General features: G+C 43.4%; 5 protein-coding genes and 1 long non-coding RNA gene across 9 annotated transcripts; 3 read left to right on the forward strand and 3 right to left on the reverse strand.

Annotated features, from left to right (window-relative positions):
- Positions 1-115: 115 nt before the first annotated feature.
- On the forward strand, positions 116-1,357 carry LOC101782808. 2 transcript variants are annotated; one of them, XR_001162959.2, is made up of 2 exons: positions 116-498; positions 1,016-1,357. XR_001162959.2 is itself a non-coding variant. In XM_004982353.3 (2 exons), exons 1-2 carry the CDS (start codon positions 264-266, stop codon positions 1,147-1,149), a joined length of 354 nt encoding a protein of 117 aa, XP_004982410.1. In that variant the 5' UTR covers positions 116-263; the 3' UTR covers positions 1,150-1,357. The 2 variants fall into 2 exon arrangements, 1 of the variants encoding a protein (XP_004982410.1); XM_004982353.3 differs by having other exon boundaries at positions 1,031-1,357.
- A 17-nt stretch (positions 1,358-1,374) lies between these two features.
- LOC101752855 (crocetin glucosyltransferase 3-like) lies at positions 1,375-2,323 on the reverse strand (the record flags this gene model as incomplete). Its single annotated transcript, XM_022829664.1, has 2 exons — positions 2,306-2,323; positions 1,375-2,253 (listed from the first exon to the last, which is right to left on the reverse strand). Coding segments are annotated over exons 1-2 (897 nt in total), but the record flags the coding sequence as incomplete, so codon positions are not given.
- Positions 2,324-5,815: 3,492 nt separating this feature from the next.
- On the forward strand, positions 5,816-8,186 carry LOC101783898 (replication protein A 14 kDa subunit). Its single transcript, XM_012842716.2, has 3 exons — positions 5,816-6,001; positions 6,792-7,049; positions 7,868-8,186. The coding sequence occupies exons 2-3, from the start codon at positions 6,794-6,796 to the stop codon at positions 7,927-7,929; spliced, it is 318 nt and encodes a 105-aa protein (XP_012698170.1). The 5' UTR covers positions 5,816-6,001; positions 6,792-6,793; the 3' UTR covers positions 7,930-8,186.
- Positions 8,187-8,790: 604 nt separating this feature from the next.
- On the reverse strand, positions 8,791-11,620 carry LOC101783213 (putative B3 domain-containing protein Os03g0621600). 2 transcript variants are annotated; one of them, XM_004982354.3, is made up of 5 exons: positions 11,459-11,620; positions 11,084-11,211; positions 10,008-10,440; positions 9,724-9,911; positions 8,791-9,308 (listed from the first exon to the last, which is right to left on the reverse strand). In XM_004982354.3, the coding sequence occupies exons 2-5, from the start codon at positions 11,198-11,200 to the stop codon at positions 9,054-9,056; spliced, it is 993 nt and encodes a 330-aa protein (XP_004982411.1). In that variant the 5' UTR covers positions 11,201-11,211; positions 11,459-11,620; the 3' UTR covers positions 8,791-9,053. The 2 variants fall into 2 exon arrangements, with proteins under 2 accessions (XP_004982411.1, XP_022679255.1); XM_022823520.1 differs by having other exon boundaries at positions 9,695-9,911.
- Positions 8,884-9,404, forward strand: LOC105913606. Its single transcript, XR_001163012.2, has 2 exons — positions 8,884-9,019; positions 9,105-9,404. It is a non-coding gene; the product is annotated as an uncharacterized LOC105913606 (long non-coding RNA).
- Positions 11,621-12,139: 519 nt separating the features above from the next.
- On the reverse strand, positions 12,140-14,876 carry LOC111255895 (putative B3 domain-containing protein Os03g0621600). 2 transcript variants are annotated; one of them, XM_022823519.1, is made up of 5 exons: positions 14,753-14,876; positions 14,247-14,379; positions 13,262-13,700; positions 12,905-13,092; positions 12,140-12,738 (listed from the first exon to the last, which is right to left on the reverse strand). In XM_022823519.1, the coding sequence occupies exons 2-5, from the start codon at positions 14,364-14,366 to the stop codon at positions 12,484-12,486; spliced, it is 1,002 nt and encodes a 333-aa protein (XP_022679254.1). In that variant the 5' UTR covers positions 14,367-14,379; positions 14,753-14,876; the 3' UTR covers positions 12,140-12,483. The 2 variants fall into 2 exon arrangements, with proteins under 2 accessions (XP_022679254.1, XP_022679253.1); XM_022823518.1 differs by lacking the exon at positions 14,753-14,876 and having other exon boundaries at positions 13,262-14,363.
- Positions 14,877-15,433: the final 557 nt, after the last annotated feature.

Genomic DNA, 15,433 nt, shown 5'->3' on the forward strand with positions numbered 1-15,433 from the left:
CAAACATCCGATGTGATAGGTGTTAAACTTTAACAGGTGTTTCCCAAACACCCCCTAAGAGCACGTACAAAGGTCGACTGCAAGCCGTCTAGGAGCCGGTCAATTTGCAAAAAGGCCCCGCGAAGGCCTGGAGCTGCCTCGTCATCTTGTGAGGTGACGATGCGAGCGCGTGCTCCGAAGCGAAAACGGCGACTCCAGCACCGTTGTGCGAGCCGCCGTCGATCTGCACTCGATCCGGTACGGCTTCCCCTCCGCGCGGGAAGATGGCGCATGGCCTTCCCTTCACGCCAAAATCCTCCATAAATCCATCCCTCAACGGAGGTCCGCTCGTGCCCTGCCCTCCGGTTGCGCGCCTCCTCGCCGACGGCGCCCCTCCTCGGGCTCCAACCCACACCGGCGGCGCCCCTCCTCCGGCTCCAACCCACGCCAGCGCGCCCCTCCTCCGCCGCCACCCACACCGACGTGGTCCTCAGAGCCCCTCCTGCGCCACCCCTCGTGGTAATCCTCGGAGCACATGAGATTGCTTGTTACTGCGTGATAGATTGATTTGCAGTTAATAGTTGAAAATTAGATAGATGAGCTTGTTGTGAGAGTTGTATATTCCATGAGATTCATGAACTGGAGCTGCGTGATAGATACATGAGATTGCAACGGTGAACTAATTGTTCTGGTCTTGGTCAAGAAGTAGAACCTGTAGATTCCACCTGCCAGAGGGAATTTGCGATTCTGGGAGCCGTGAGCAAATGCTCCCAACAGTTTAATTCACTGATTTAGTTCTTCTTGTCTTTGTTATGGAGTACAAACTGTAGATCTCGACAGTTAGAGAGAAAATATGGAACCCTACAGCGAGGGCAAATGTTGTAGCATGACATGTTTGTAACTTAATCATAGCTATGTTATTTGCTAGATCATCCAAGAATATGTTTAGTGGCTGCCGATTGTTGAAATTTTTGCTCTGTTTTAATTCCCTTTTAGCACTCAGCTATGCTAGTGTCAATTCAATCTCTGCTACCAGTTCCTTTGTCTGCAGGGAGAATATCAGTCAGTCTTCAGAATGCTATTAAACAGCAGCAGCAGCAGCAGTATTTGAGAGAAGGCGGCCAGACCGGCGGTGCACGGTGGATCGATCCTCGTGCTAAATTCAATTAGCTAGGCATCAAAATAATCTCCCTCCCTATGTCATCGGGTTTGTGGTACGGTACCACGTTTCCTGTACCCGAACGTCGTTCCCGTACCAGAAACATGGTACAATTTCATCCCCTCGTTAAAATCTCTCTTGAGTAACGCCCTCCTGCTAGTGAACTTGATAGATTTCTTCGATATTATGGAACGTGCCACATTAGCACGATCTACTTTATTGTGGTTGGGTTGTATGGTGTTCTGTGACCCGAAGGAGATGTACAAGACGGACGACGGCGGCTGCGAGTCCAGCCACCGCAGAACGCCGCCGCCGTCGGTCTCCGACGAGTCGTCGCCGCGGACGAGAGGGCCGACGGGCCAGACCGGGACCTTGCCGTCGAGGGTGCGGCGCATCATGACGAGCCCCGTGGGCTCCAACTCCTCCACGGTGTTGGCGAGCACCGCGCCCGTGCGGTACCCGTGCCGTATCATCCGCAGGTAGAACGCCGTCCACCGGTCGCTCAGGTCGCCGCGGAGCAGGAACGCCGGCGAGAGCTGCGACCGGTGGAGCTCCACGTCCGGGTGCTCCGGCAGGCGGAGCGTGCTGCTGCCGCTGCCGCCGCCGCCGTCGGAGACGAAAGGCAGCGCCGGCATGTGCCTCCACAGGGCGTGGAAGATGGCCGTGCCGAACGCGCCGCAGGAGACGAAGACCGCGTGCGCGCACCCGCGCCGCCGCGCGGCGCCCACCGTCCACGCGACGAACGCGTCGGCGACGACGCAGACGTCGGCGCCGCTCTCGCCGCCGCGGAGGCCGGACAGGTAGTCGTCGAAGGCGGGCTCGAGGGTCTCGAAGGCCTCGAAGAGGTCGATGAAGGCCGGCACCGGGAGGGAGCTCATGGACTCGCTGTCCGCGGGCAGGCCGTGGTCGGCGGGGACGAACGGCAGCGCGTGGAAGCGGATCGAGGGATGAGAGGGGCGCAGGGCGGCGACGTTGCGTGGAGTGGAGACGACCGTCACGGCGGCGTCGGGGAGCTCACGGGCGATGGCGAGGAAGCCGGCGAGAGCACGACGTGTTTGGTTCTCGTGGTGACTACGGATGGCATGATGGCAGACGGCCGCGGCTGAGGCGCTGAGCTAAGCTAGGTGGGTAGTATCCTCGTCTCGAGTTTTGTAGCCGGTACGGTACCCTCTCCGGCGCCAGCATCCAGCGAGCTCCTCGAGCTAAGTACCGTATTGTCAGTAACGCCCGTACGCCACGAAGTATCTTGTCTCCAATCTCGATACGCAAGAGTGTCGATTACTGTGCACAATTATTTAGTCCCGGTGGGAGTATGCCAAATGGAGCTCATTTTGTAGAATGCCAAGTGGAGTATGATTTATAGGAATTTTGAAAATATTGGCGCCAAAATGTGTCCTTTATTTGAAAAGCGCGAGCACAACTGGACAAGTTAATCCATGTTAGATCTTTTTCTTTTATGTGGACATGAGTTCGTACGAGGAGATAGAAAAGCTAGCCAGCCAATAGTGTATTTCAAGATGCATTAAGCTTTTTAATTAATACTCTATTACATGCCAGTCCATACTAACTAAGATCTGTAGAGAACGCCATATACTCCCTCCGTCCCAAATTATTATTCGTTTTGGTTTTTCTAGGTACACCTAGATATACACTCATGTCTAGATATATAGTAAAACTATAGTAAAAGTAATGTATCTAGAAAAGCCAATATAAATTGTAATTTAGGACGGAAAGAGTAGCAAGCTAGTTCATCGGAAAGATTGTCATTTATTAGATAGACATCTTTAACTCGATTAGTCGATTCTCTAGTATCAACCATTTTGTCCAAACCTCCATGCGCTCGTCGTGATCGAGTAAATTAACAAAACGAGGTATACATTATGTCCATTGCAGCAATACAATTAATGTGCCACTAGACAAATAAAGAATTACTCTTGCACAATTAAAATCCCTAGATATCCTACTCCTTTTTTCACATTTAATAGCGTGCGATTTGTCTTTAGTTTAGTCTCCAATATCAAGTTTGTATTGTATGATCTAAATATTTTTAGACTAAGTGTTAGTAAAAAATTAAAAGAGTTCGAATCTTAGATTACACATGTACCTTAAAATAGAGTATATAAGGTATTATTCCATATTGACAGTTGCGTCTGTATGCATACTTAAACACACAGGATACAACATCTTATATCTAATCGCCACAATCCCTCTATCCACGTATATAAACATTTCTGGATTTCACACATAAGTCAAACTTTTTAAACTGTAACCGTTAATAGTAAAAAATCCATAATTTATAAATGATGTTATTAGATTAATTATGAAACTAACTATCATATCTGTAGAGTATATTATCTTATATACACTAAATATCACTTTAACCATTCATTTATCTTATATTATATTATTTATGGTTATAAACTTATGATCATTGTAGAGTATATTTGATTGCGAATCCAATCATATAAGGTTTACATTATAAAAATAAAAAAATTAATAGTCAAAATATTGGTCAAAAATTGTAAAACTTGACTCTTGATATGCGTGTACGCCTTATAAAGAAAAACGGAAGGAGTATGAAACTAACTATCATATATATATTTTTTCTATTTGAAATAATGTTTTATAGATATCATTGATCAAAATAGTATATTAAAGATCATATGGATATCCTAAAATATTTATATTTGTAGACAGAAGGACTATACAAGAGTAGAATTGCACTTTTACGATCTCTTAGTTGATTGTGTGAGAAAAACCAAACATCCCTCCCGTCTAAAGAAACATTGTATCTCGGATCTTGATTTATGTACGAGTGTTTTTTTTATAGAGCCGAGGACATGGACTGTATGTAGTGGCGTAATACCCGGTCCACGCTTGGGGGACTATATTTGCTCTAAAATCTAGGCAAGCACAATTTTAATTTGATTCTATATGTCCAAGAATTAAAAGTTAGCATGGCAACAAACTACCCTATCTTTTCTTCCTACATGAATCAAATGTCACCTCTGTGTGTCGTCCGTTGGATGCATCCAATGTAAGAAGAAACGGAATTTTCATGCAACAGGAAATGCTTGCGTGGCTGGATCAGAGCTAGGGTGGAGGGCCGAGGAAGATCTCGTTCTACCTATTTTGATCTCATAAATTGATTTAGTCCCTCTGACCCATTTTGATGTCTTAATGGATTTGTCACGCACGTCAGTAATTTGCTCATACCGTAGCTCATAGTGTGCTAAAATGTGCCATGATTGTTGCAGGTCAAAGATTAGAGGCTCATCTCACTTGTTTCTCCATCACCACCTTTGTTATTTATTTCCATCTTCTCTTCGTCCTCGGTCCTCCGTTGTTACTCTTGACAGCTTTGATATCGCAGCTCATTTAGGGTCTCTTTGGTTGGATTTCCAAAGTGCTTTTACTACCAAGAAAAGCCAAAAACCTAACCAAAGGGGTAGAACCAGCAGCGGCTTTCACAAAAGCAAGTGCTTTCTCCTAGTATAGTTTTCACAGCAGCTCCCAGGGTGCTTTTAGCGGCTGCGGCTTCCAAACTTTCGGGAAAATTACCTGCCCGCCACTCGTAAGTGGCGTACCGATTCGTTTCTTTTCTTCTCCGTCATCTCTCTCTCTCGTTCCCTTCGGCGGCGGCGCCCGCTCCCTCTCCGGTTGCTCCCGCTCCCTACTCCGGCGGCGCACGGGGGTCCAAGACGCGGCAGCCCTCTTTGCCCCCCTCTCTCCTCCTCCGGTCCTCGGAGGCGGTCGTCGAGAGCTTGGCCGAGCCTCCAATGGCGTCGAGGAGCTTGGCCGGGCCACCAGTGGCGTCGAGGAGGTGGTAGGTGGGGTGAATGATGTGGGGGTGCGGGCTATTGGGTGGCCGTGGCACACGACCGGAGGATTTGGCCGGCGGTTGCTCAGGGCGGCAGTGGTCATGACGAGTCACGGGATCTCCAATCCCCGGCGGAGGAAGGCACGAAAGCGACAAAGGATTGGTCGAGGGGTAAGAGGGGATGTGACGGAGGTGGGGGCGCCGGCTATTGGATGGAGGTGGCTGGAGGTGGGCGGAGTTGGTCGCCGGTGGGAGGAGCTTTGCTTGGCTCGGTTCTTCTTGGGCTGGTGGAAGATCCCTCCGCGCCGTCCAGCCGCTGCCCCTCCACCTTGGCTGGCCGCACCGCTGGCCCTCCTCGCCAACCGGCCGCGCTGCTGCCCTTCCACGCGAGAGGGAAGATAGAGGAAAAGAAGAGAAAAAGAAAAAAAAGTGTCAATGACTGTAGGGCCCGTATGTCAGTGAAAGGACTGTGAATGACACGTGGGGTCCGCTTATAAGTATTCCCAAAAAATGATGATGTTTCACCAAATGACTTTCAGCTTTCTGACAGCCCACAACCTCCAGCAATTTTTTTCCACAGCCCATAGCTCACAGCAGCCAATGACACGCTCGTGCATCTCTATTGTTCATTATGACTTAACTATAACTTGTTATTCTTAAATTCACCAAATTTGGTGTGGCCATTCGATATTTTATATACTGCTCGTTGTTTTTTAAATATAAATCCGGTAAAAGATGACTAAAACATCCTTTACTAAAAAGGAATTCTCAGTACGTACCAAACAAAAAGTTAGAAAAAGATAAATTTCTTGGCAAATTCGCATTCACTTGCCAAATGCATAGGGAGAGGTGAGGGACTGAAAGTCTGAAACACACGAACGGCCGAACGGGCGTTTCTCAGGGCATTCCGAGCGCATCTGCGCATACCCGTTTTCCACCGAACTTCCGTCCGCAAAGCCTAGCCCCACTCACAGCCGCCGCCGCCGCCGCCGCCGCGAGAGGAGACAGCTTCGTCCAGTTGCCCATTCGCTCGCCGCTCTCGGGTAAGGCCAGCCGAGAGGCTCCTCATCGTTCTTTTCTAACTCGTTTGCTCCGTAGCGTCTGCTAGTTTGGTGCCAATCGGATGGGGGCGAGAGGGTTCCTCCCTCCCTCTCCGCCTCCATTGTTGAGATCAATCACATACGAATACCATCCAGTTAGTTGCGGATCTGTATGCTGCGCGATACCCTGGGCTAGTCTAGTCTACTCTAATGCATCCATCCATCAATCGATTCAGTTCCTCTTCGGCGTGAAGAATCGTGCGGGTACACTTTATTTTCCAAAAAAAAGTTATTTTTTTTAAAAAATTGGAGGTTCAGCTGAGCTCCTGATGCCCCTACATTAAGAGCTGTTTGCGTCGCAGGAATTCGGTAGCAATCTACTAAGAATTCGAATAGAACCAGTTCAATTTCCACATAATTGGGGAAAAATGCCCTATTGGGATGACCTCTAAAATATTGGAGTACAATTCCTGCGCCTCAAACAGGGAAAAGCCATTGAGCCTGCTCCTGCAAGAAGGTTATGGATGGTGTTGCTTCTATGAATTTCAAGAAACATCATGATGCTGTTATGGTGTGGGTATAAAGAAATGCTTGCTGTTGCAACTCAGCTCCTGGCAGAAATGTTCACTGCTCCATGCACCTTGTTTGTCAGTTTTTACGGTCCTTGTAGTGGACGATGATTGATGAGCTGAGTTGCTAAATCTCAAGCCATTTTTTGCAGATATGGATCCATCAGAACTTCCAGACGATGATTGATGAGCTGAGTTGCTAAATCTCAAGCCATTTTTTGCAGATATGGATCCATCAGAACTTCCAGCATTCGCCAATGGAGAGATTCTGAAGACGATGGTTGGGCGAAGGGTGCGCACAGTGGTTCAAGTCCAGCGCAACAATGGTGGAGTGGTTGTTGGGCAGTCAACTGACGGGCATCAGTTAACTATTCGAGGGGCCATGGATGTCCCTGTGTCACATTTTATGGAGGTTTTCGGAACTGCAGAAAGTGACCAATCCATCTGTGCTGAAGTTTGCACAGATTTCGGCAACAACTTTGGTGAGATTTGGACACCTATAGTGCTGATGTTTGGCTCTCTGATTAATGCTTCTGTGAATAGTTAGTATGTTCTGGTTCCTGCCTTGATTTTTGACCTTCAAGTTTGTTAGCTTCTACATGATTCCATGAACAAGGAAGATTGCTGTGTACTTGTTTTTACGCTCCACCACAATCAGCATGTGAAAAAGAAAAAAAATAGAAATTGCTAGTCCCTGTTTCTGATTTTTTATTTTAGTTGGGCTTTTGTTATTCTTGGGTTACATGAGTGAACATTCATATCTTTCTCATTTGAAATTCTTCTTGTAAGCATTGATGCACATGTGAACTTAGCAAGTATGAAGCTAAATTGCCAGAGTTTCTCTGTCATTCTTTTGAAACAGCCAGTGTTTTTTGGGACCTAAAACCCAAATTGACTTGAATGATGTAACTTCTTGTTTTTCCTTCATGTGCCTGAGCTCTCTTTTGACGGTTCAGTCCTATACTCCTATGGCCAAAATGGTGTCACTACATGACTTCAATTGACCATCATTGTATAACATATTTCAGGATATCCACTGGGATGCATAGTTCTTCTAGTTCATAAGCTAATCTTCTGATGATGTTATTGGAACCAAAATGCCAAATGTTTCAACATTTCTTTACAATCGCAAAATAATGTCCATTAAAGATTAGCTTATTATGCTTTCAAGTTTGTTTAGGTTAGCTTTGTTCGTCTTATCTGACGGAAGAGCATAACTAATCGTATACATGCCTATTTTTGTGTCATACTTGCAGTAGCTTTCTTTACACTTGGTATCCTTATAATGTTCTTCTGGCAGATGCTGAATCATTCAATGGACTGTGCAACTTTGCGAACAAGGTCAAGGAGCTGTTCCAGTAGATTTCAGTATCTGACAGAAGACATTTTGGCCATGTAAGCATGTCGAAGTTGATGTCTTCCTAGATTTAAAGATTGGGCTAAATTGTTCTCCATAACCTCAGTGATCTGTTGTTCTCTGTATTGGATACCTCTTATGACTTATTAACCTAAGTTATGTAGCAAGGAAGACAAGTGACTCTTATGGTCTCATGTAGTTGAAGAGATTATTGCGTTCGTTTCCTCCAAGCAAAATGAGGAGAAGCTCTGTTCTACTTTCACTTGCATTTTCATCATGAGAAGTTGCTGTGACGCGCTCATGCCTCAGCATCTTTATGATCTATGTTGTGCTTTGAGATGAATACTATGAATTACTAGAGACTATTTGCTAATTTAGTTCCCCTGATCTGCCATACGTTTATAAGCTCTTATTTGGGTTATGGGGATTACAGGGAATTTAATATAACTAGGCTAGAGTAACTTTTTTTTTGGTCAAATAGGTTAGAGCAAAATTTCAATGTGAATCACCATCACGGCACATTATGCTAATTGCTATGCCTCTCCGTTATTTTATCCCCATTTCTTGGACATGGTCTTTCAAGCAATGTACTGATCTACTGATGCAGCTGAATAGAATATGCATTTATTAATACCCCACATCTCCTTTTATAACGTGTGCATCAGATGAGTTCTTTTTGACAGATAACATGATACTTTGTGAACATTCAATCTTTCTGCAAAACATTTAAGCCACAATCTCTTGTGCTTGCGGAGAAGAGATTATGAGACTGGAACCCGATACACCCAAGTGAACTTTACAGCGATTTGCAGGAAATCCCATGTCTTCTGCAAGCAACGTCATGGCGTCATGAACTACGAGAAGTATTTGGGGCCAAAAGGGACATCAGAGCAGGTCAGCAATACTTGTTACAGACTTACAGTAGCTAATTTTGCATAGCAACAGAAACAAAAACATAGATGGATTACAAGTGGACCAGTTTGAACTTGGGCACAACATGGGTAACCAAGCACCAAATCAGAGGATGGACAGGCCAGGAATCAGCAAGTTAGGCGCTTATCAGACCTCAAAAGCAGCACTGCCACCATTGCAAAAGTTGGTACCAATAGTGTTAGTTGCGTGTCCAATTTCATTTTATGCGAATGATATGAACATTCATCGTGTACTTCTTGTTTTCCAGTAGCTCGAAGAGGCAGAGATCTCCCAGCTGCAAATTGTTGTCACGAGCAAACTGTTTCCATCCTTTCGAAAGCCTTTTGGTTCCGGAATTGCTTTTGTGAATATTAATGCGACACCCCACTTCCCAACTCTTTCCACGATGTTGAAGCAACAGTGTTTGGTCCTCGAATGGAAGATATACATCAGCATATTCTCTTGATATGTCCTGATTGCAGTGGGAAAGGGTTGTAAGTTTATTAATGCAAACAGAGAATAGTTAAAGCTACTAATACTTTCATCAAGATTTGTTTAGAGCTACCAATACTCTCATCAAGATCTTAAATTTCCTCTTGATTTTCTGATTTTATTTAATTTCACATTGACTAGGCCAAGAAAAGGTGAGGACTATGTGGTTTAATTTGGCTTGTTAGGGATTTACTTGGCTGTGGCTTGATTGAAACAAGATGGTGATTGCTAAAAAGTTCAGTTCTCATATACTAGTTAAATTCCTCTATCCTGTTTCTGAACTTGTAGCTTGCTCTCTAAAAAAGATGAAAATTCCTGTTGTCCAACAACATGCTTTCAAACTGAAGCAAAAGTTCAATATAATACCAATCCAAGAACAAAGCTTCCTGGTTTACCATAGTTTGAGGTTTTGCATCAATACTGCTCTTCTTCATGACACACCCGTAGATGGGGGTTTTGGAACAAATAGCTCGGACTCTTTCTTTCAATTTCTTCTTCTGCACACAGGTAAGATAGGTTCGCTGTGGGAGGATATAACTTGGAACAGAATGTGATTTCTGATCTTCTGGAGAGAGAGAATCTCCTACACCAAAAAGGAAAAAAGAGAGAGAGAGAGATGTGAAGTCAAAACCTTGTAATAGTAAATCCTGCTCAAGATGGTTCAACATGGTGACTCAACCTGATGAGTCGGATGAGGATGTTGAACTGGTGTTAAGATTCATACTTCCCTCCCTTTGCTTCCAAGCTTTACTTTTAATTTCAGTTGATTCCATGGGAAGATCATCACAGCTTCTTGAAATCTCAATTTGTTCTTCCCCCTTTCCTCCGCCACGGATAGGACTTCTCATGACATGACATGGAGGCATTTTCTCGCAACAACTAAGATCAAAGATCCAAACCTTCAACCGAGAAGTCCCATCATACCTGAATACCAAGAAATCCCCCATTTTCAAGTCATGGGCACAAACAAATGCTTTCCATCCAGTTTGAAGAACTACTTTGCCCAAACTCTTGGTTACTTCGACATTAAAAGTGCACCCGGTGCGTGATTCTAGCTTAACAGTTTTTGCTATTCTCCCTCTGAAATGTTGCACGAACTTATCAGGGATGCCCTGCAGCAATAACATGGAACAAGTTATTATAACAAAAGTGTATGAGTATCAATCAAAATTTTGGTTGAGATGATAAGGGCTCATTCTTTTGTAACAAAGTGAAATACATTTCATTATAGTACAATTATTCATTCCAGACGTCAAAGAAACAGTGAGTAATGCCAACATCTAAGTTGACTAATTCTGTTTCATTCCTAGAAGCTATTTAGCTATATTAATGCTTCCAGCATGTTAAAGAGCTAGCATATGCTGTAATTGATGCTATCGACTTTTCTTGGTTGCTGATGTTTAAAACTGACAAGTTGTATTGGTGACAACTGAAAAATATTCTAAAATGTACTATTTCAGGATGCTAGTATAGCAGTATGATATGGAGTGCCTTGACACCAAATGTAACGAACATCATCATGTGCTCAATCTGGCTAAATTTGAATCTATGACAAGCCAAATTCAGAAAGCATAATCTTTTGGTTTCAGATTTCTTTTGGATCTTGGCACTGTTCACTGGAGCAAATGGACACAGAAGGGAGATGATGGAGGAGTTGCTGACACCACTTCTTTTTAGATAAAGGAAAAAAGTGTTCCAGCCTCTACCAGTTCTTAGCAGGCAGACTGTGGTTAGACTAAGAATTAAAAAACTTACCAGTCGTTCACTGAAATCATCCGTCATAACCTTGAAGAAATACCTTTCCTGCTCATCCGAGTGATTCCAGTGGTGATAAGCATCCCTCTCCTTGCATTTCTTACCGGGCTTTCTCATCTTTACCACACCTGCATCAACACAAGTAGCATGCCAGAACAGAAGTTGGGGTAGGTTCTAGATAACAGAGAAAGGGTGGTAATCAACCGCAGTAAGATTGGAGAAATGAAAGTACAGAATGATCTTAGATCCTCTAATGAGATGAGAAGGGAGAAAGGGAACGGAAGGATCAGGAGCCACAGAAATGGAAGGATGTGTGAGTGTGACCATGGAACATGGATGCGGAAACGAAAGAACAGCGACTCCAGGAGAGCTTACCTGATGCCGAGCCTGACGGTATGCATCTGTCAGCCGTCAGAGGCCAAGCCTTGGATCACTTGACCTTGAGACCTTCCAAAGCTCCAGCGGCTGCTCTTGTGTGAGCATTTATGCACAGCACTTCTAAGTTCTAAACATGGAACACCTTTAGGATGAGCATTGAAGTCCATCTGCTCTGCATTCACATTAGAGCTATAAAAGCTTCAACTACCTGCCCTGTTTCCTACAGTCAAGAGAATACTACTGTACTACTACCACCACCACCACCAGTAGTCGTCCAGGGCGATGCAATGCACCCCTTTTCTTCTCTCCCCATCTCCTGGAGATGATCTTGTAGTTGTAGCTATGCACGTCGTGCGTTTGTCCATACATTCACATATCTATGCACTTATTCAGCTCATCAATTTTGCGTTCACGTGTGCATCAGATGAGCTCTTTCCCACGCTTCACATGACACAAATATCTGTAAACGTCCAGCCTTTTATTAGCAAGCTTTAATTTTAAGCAACAAACCCTTAGCGCCTTGGACAAAAGATTACCAGTTCATGGAAATGACTGAGCTCTCGTGAGAACCTTACAGTGATTTGCTGCCAGAACCTCTAAGCAATTCATGGCTTCACCAGATGACATTATGGACCAAAACAATTATAGGCATCACATTCACAGCAATGCACGTTACAGTAACTAATAAATTCCACTATGACAAACAAAACACACTAACACGAAGCAGTCTGAACTTTAGCACTACAAAGAGAATCGATCAGCCAATCAGCCATCAGGGGATGGATAGAGCATGGATTGTTCCGTTGCAAATAGGAAAAAAAAAGAAAAAAATAGAAAATGATCCTAGATAGTGTATCAGCAGAGTAAGCTGGACTCTTTCCAAGCATAAAAGCACTACTATCACCATTACAAAAGTTAGCTCTGATGGCTGAAAGGACTATCGAGATCATCTGAGTAAGCGACTCTTATCAAACCTACCACCACTGCAAAAGTCAGAAACAACAGAATACATTTGTCGAATCTCATTTTTCACGAATGATATGCACGTTCATCGTGTACTTCTTGGTCTTCAGTAGCTCGAAGAGGCAGAGATCTCCCAGCTGCAAATTGTTGTCGCAGGCAAACCGTGCCCACCCTTTGCAAAGCTTTTGGAATTTGCGGGGGCCTCTTCGAACCTGAACGCGGCACATCACTTGCCAACTCTCGCCTTGATGACGAAGCATCAACTTTCTCTCCTTGAATGGAAGATATTCATCAGAATATTTTCCAGAGAAGGGCTGATCACAGAGGGAAAGGGTTTTCAATGTTGACAGGTCAATCAAAATAATTGAAGTTATATTTACTTCCCTCAAAGATTGTAATTTCTTCAAGGCATCTAAGAAGCTAAACAACCTGCTAGCTAGAGAACGTGCAATCAACTGAGGAACAAAAATCCTAACTCACCATATCTTGATATCTTCCAGAAATATTGTTCTTCTTCATGACACACACGTAGATAGGGATTTCAGAACATATAGCTCCGACTTTTTCTTTCAGTTTCTTCTTTTGCACATTAGTAAGGTTGGTGCGTTGTGGGACGATGTAACTAGGAACAGAATGTGCTTCATGTTCTTGTGAAGATGTCGAACCTCCTATAACCAAACAGGAAAAAAAATGATGAAGGCATGATCTTGTAGACGTACATAGATGCTACTATCTCCATTCCTATATATTTGACGTTGGCTAGTTCAATTTTGAGCTAACCAACGTCAAATAATTAGGAATGGAGATAGTACTAAGTTTGACATTGTGGCTCTTAACCTGATGACTCAGATGAGGAGCTTGATGAACCGGTATTGACAATCTTACTCCCGTCCCTTTGCTTCCCTGCTTTCTTTTTAGTTTCTGGTGTTTTCATGGGAATATTAGCATAGTTGCTTGAAACGTCAATGGATTCTTCTTTGCTTTGTGTACCATTAATATCATTTTTTGTGACAAAACACGGTGGTACTTTCTCGCAACCACTAGCATCAAAGATCAGAACCTTCATTCGAGAGATCCCATCGTACTTGAATACCAGAAAGTCCAACATTTTCAAGTCATGGGCACTAACAAACAACTCCCATCCAGATTGAAGCGCTAGTCTACCCAAATTGGAATTTGCAACTTGGACATCAAAAGTATGACCGCTCCGTGATTCAAGCTTAATACTTCTTGAAATTTTGCCTCTGAAGTGTAGCGCAAGTTTATCTGGCAAGACCTGCAGCAAAAATATTAATGCAGAAGTGCAGAACAGAGCTCGTATGAGGTGAGAAAGCAGTATAAAAGTCATTACAAAATTGAGAATTTTGTTAATGTGATCAGAGTTCAGCATCTTTTGAGAAGTGTTAATGTGATCACAGTCCATTATCTTCTAATAAGTGACGCAGGCCATCATCTAACTGAATACAAAACTTGTTCCAGATGCACAACATCTGGTAATTAAAAATGCAAAAAAGTTTCTCAAATCTAAATTAATCAAATCAATTTCATGATGCCGAAGGATCAAATGACAGTGCTATTTTTCTTGTAAATTGTAAGTGGTGTTATTGGATTTCATGGCTACCAAAATAAAAGTTTGATAAATAGTCTTAGGGAGAACATGGTAGCATACATTGGAAACACAACTACAGTATGAATGAATACTGAATTACTAATACAAGTTACTCCACTTCTAGTAGGTAGTGATTTCACATCCACAAGCCGAACCTGATAATACATATATAGTTACTCAAGAACATATATAGTGCACGAGAAAATTGCTCACCAATCTTTTACGAAAATCACCAACCAAAATCTTGAAGAAATTCTTGTCTTGGTCATCTGTGTAATCATTCCAGAAGTAATATGCATCCCTCACTTTGCATTCCTTACCAGGCTTTCTCATTTTAGAACCACACCTGCATCAGAAACGAATTTTCATCCCCCAAGAAATTGGAGAAGTCACTTCTTGAGAGAAAACAAAAAAAGAAAGAGAAGAACTTGGGACAGGTTATAGGTAAAATTTCTCTACAGAGAAAGTGTACCGAAAAAAGAACTACTTATTTTTGCCACGCTTCTGGGTACATTTTTTTTATCCTATTTACAATTTCTCAATCCATTTTCTAATGGAAGCACACCACATTTCACAATGAGAGGTAAAAGTATGTGGTAATGTGGATGCCCTTACATCATCTTCAAAAGGAAAACCGCAGAAATAAAGAAAGGGGAACGATACGGCAGAACAAGAATTAGAAAAGCACAATACTGAATGGATGTGTTGATCAAACGGACCTTGTGAAGACTAGCTAAAGGAAATCTTAAGGAGGCATCAATGGACGACGAGAGCTCCTTCCGCTTCGTGCGCTGCTCGTGTGCCTGTTGAGTTCAGAATGGCCGGGGGAAAAGACGAAGAGCCTTCTGGAGTTACCAATGCCCCAATGCCTGCTTTAGTGCGTGCATTGATGTCACCATCCACCCAACAGGAGGCCAGGCTTTAGAGTTCTATTTTATTTTACTTATTTATTTATTTATTTTGGGTGCGGTGCAGGGAACTAATATGCACCAGGACAACAAGTGAAATGAACCAATCAGGGGTAATTGCTCGAGCATGGTGTATCTTTATTTTTCTAAAAAAAAATAAATTATCGTGCTTTATCGATCAATATAGTTACATTGAGCTAACTTAACATGAAAACATTGAGGATGAAACGCCTCGCGACAGGGAAATTGCATCGCGTTACACGATGTACTCCTATGATCCTATCAGCTATCAGGGAAATTGCGTTTCAGCATATTCTGCACTAGCAGATTTCCTAATACAGATGCAGAGCTTGATGCTAACCTAAAAATTACTGTACATCACTATACAACTCCGTTGCAAATGCTGAAGCTTCCAGCTATACAGGCAACACTGCTAGATCAATAGTACGAGTATTTTAACATATCATCTCATAGTATGATCTCTCCACCGAT

Source organism: Setaria italica, chromosome IX (genome assembly GCF_000263155.2).
Source record: "Setaria italica strain Yugu1 chromosome IX, Setaria_italica_v2.0, whole genome shotgun sequence".
In the NCBI taxonomy this organism is placed as follows: domain Eukaryota; kingdom Viridiplantae; phylum Streptophyta; class Magnoliopsida; order Poales; family Poaceae; genus Setaria; species Setaria italica.

Excerpts from the sequence above, each read along its gene's own strand:
- LOC101783898 (XM_012842716.2), top strand. The coding sequence starts at position 6,794 with ATGGATCCATCAGAACTTCCAGCATTCGCCAATGGAGAGATTCTGAAG. Across the intron at positions 7,050-7,867 it reads AGATTTCGGCAACAACTTTG|ATGCTGAATCATTCAATGGA; the intron begins GTGAGATTTGGA and ends TTCTTCTGGCAG.
- LOC101783213 (XM_022823520.1), bottom strand. The coding sequence starts at position 11,200 with ATGAGAAAGCCCGGTAAGAAATGCAAGGAGAGGGATGCTTATCACCAC. Across the intron at positions 10,441-11,083 it reads ATGATTTCAGTGAACGACTG|GGCATCCCTGATAAGTTCGT; the intron begins GTAAGTTTTTTA and ends TTATTGCTGCAG. Across the intron at positions 9,912-10,007 it reads ATCCTCATCCGACTCATCAG|GAGATTCTCTCTCTCCAGAA; the intron begins GTTGAGTCACCA and ends TTTTTGGTGTAG.
- LOC111255895 (XM_022823518.1), bottom strand. The coding sequence starts at position 13,847 with ATGGACTGTGATCACATTAACACTTCTCAAAAGATGCTGAACTCTGAT. Across the intron at positions 13,093-13,261 it reads CTCCTCATCTGAGTCATCAG|GAGGTTCGACATCTTCACAA; the intron begins GTTAAGAGCCAC and ends GTTTGGTTATAG. Across the intron at positions 12,739-12,904 it reads CTGGAAGATATCAAGATATG|CCCTTCTCTGGAAAATATTC; the intron begins GTGAGTTAGGAT and ends CTCTGTGATCAG.
- LOC101782808 (XM_004982353.3), top strand. The coding sequence starts at position 264 with ATGGCGCATGGCCTTCCCTTCACGCCAAAATCCTCCATAAATCCATCC. Across the intron at positions 499-1,030 it reads CTCCTGCGCCACCCCTCGTG|GGAGAATATCAGTCAGTCTT; the intron begins GTAATCCTCGGA and ends CTTTGTCTGCAG.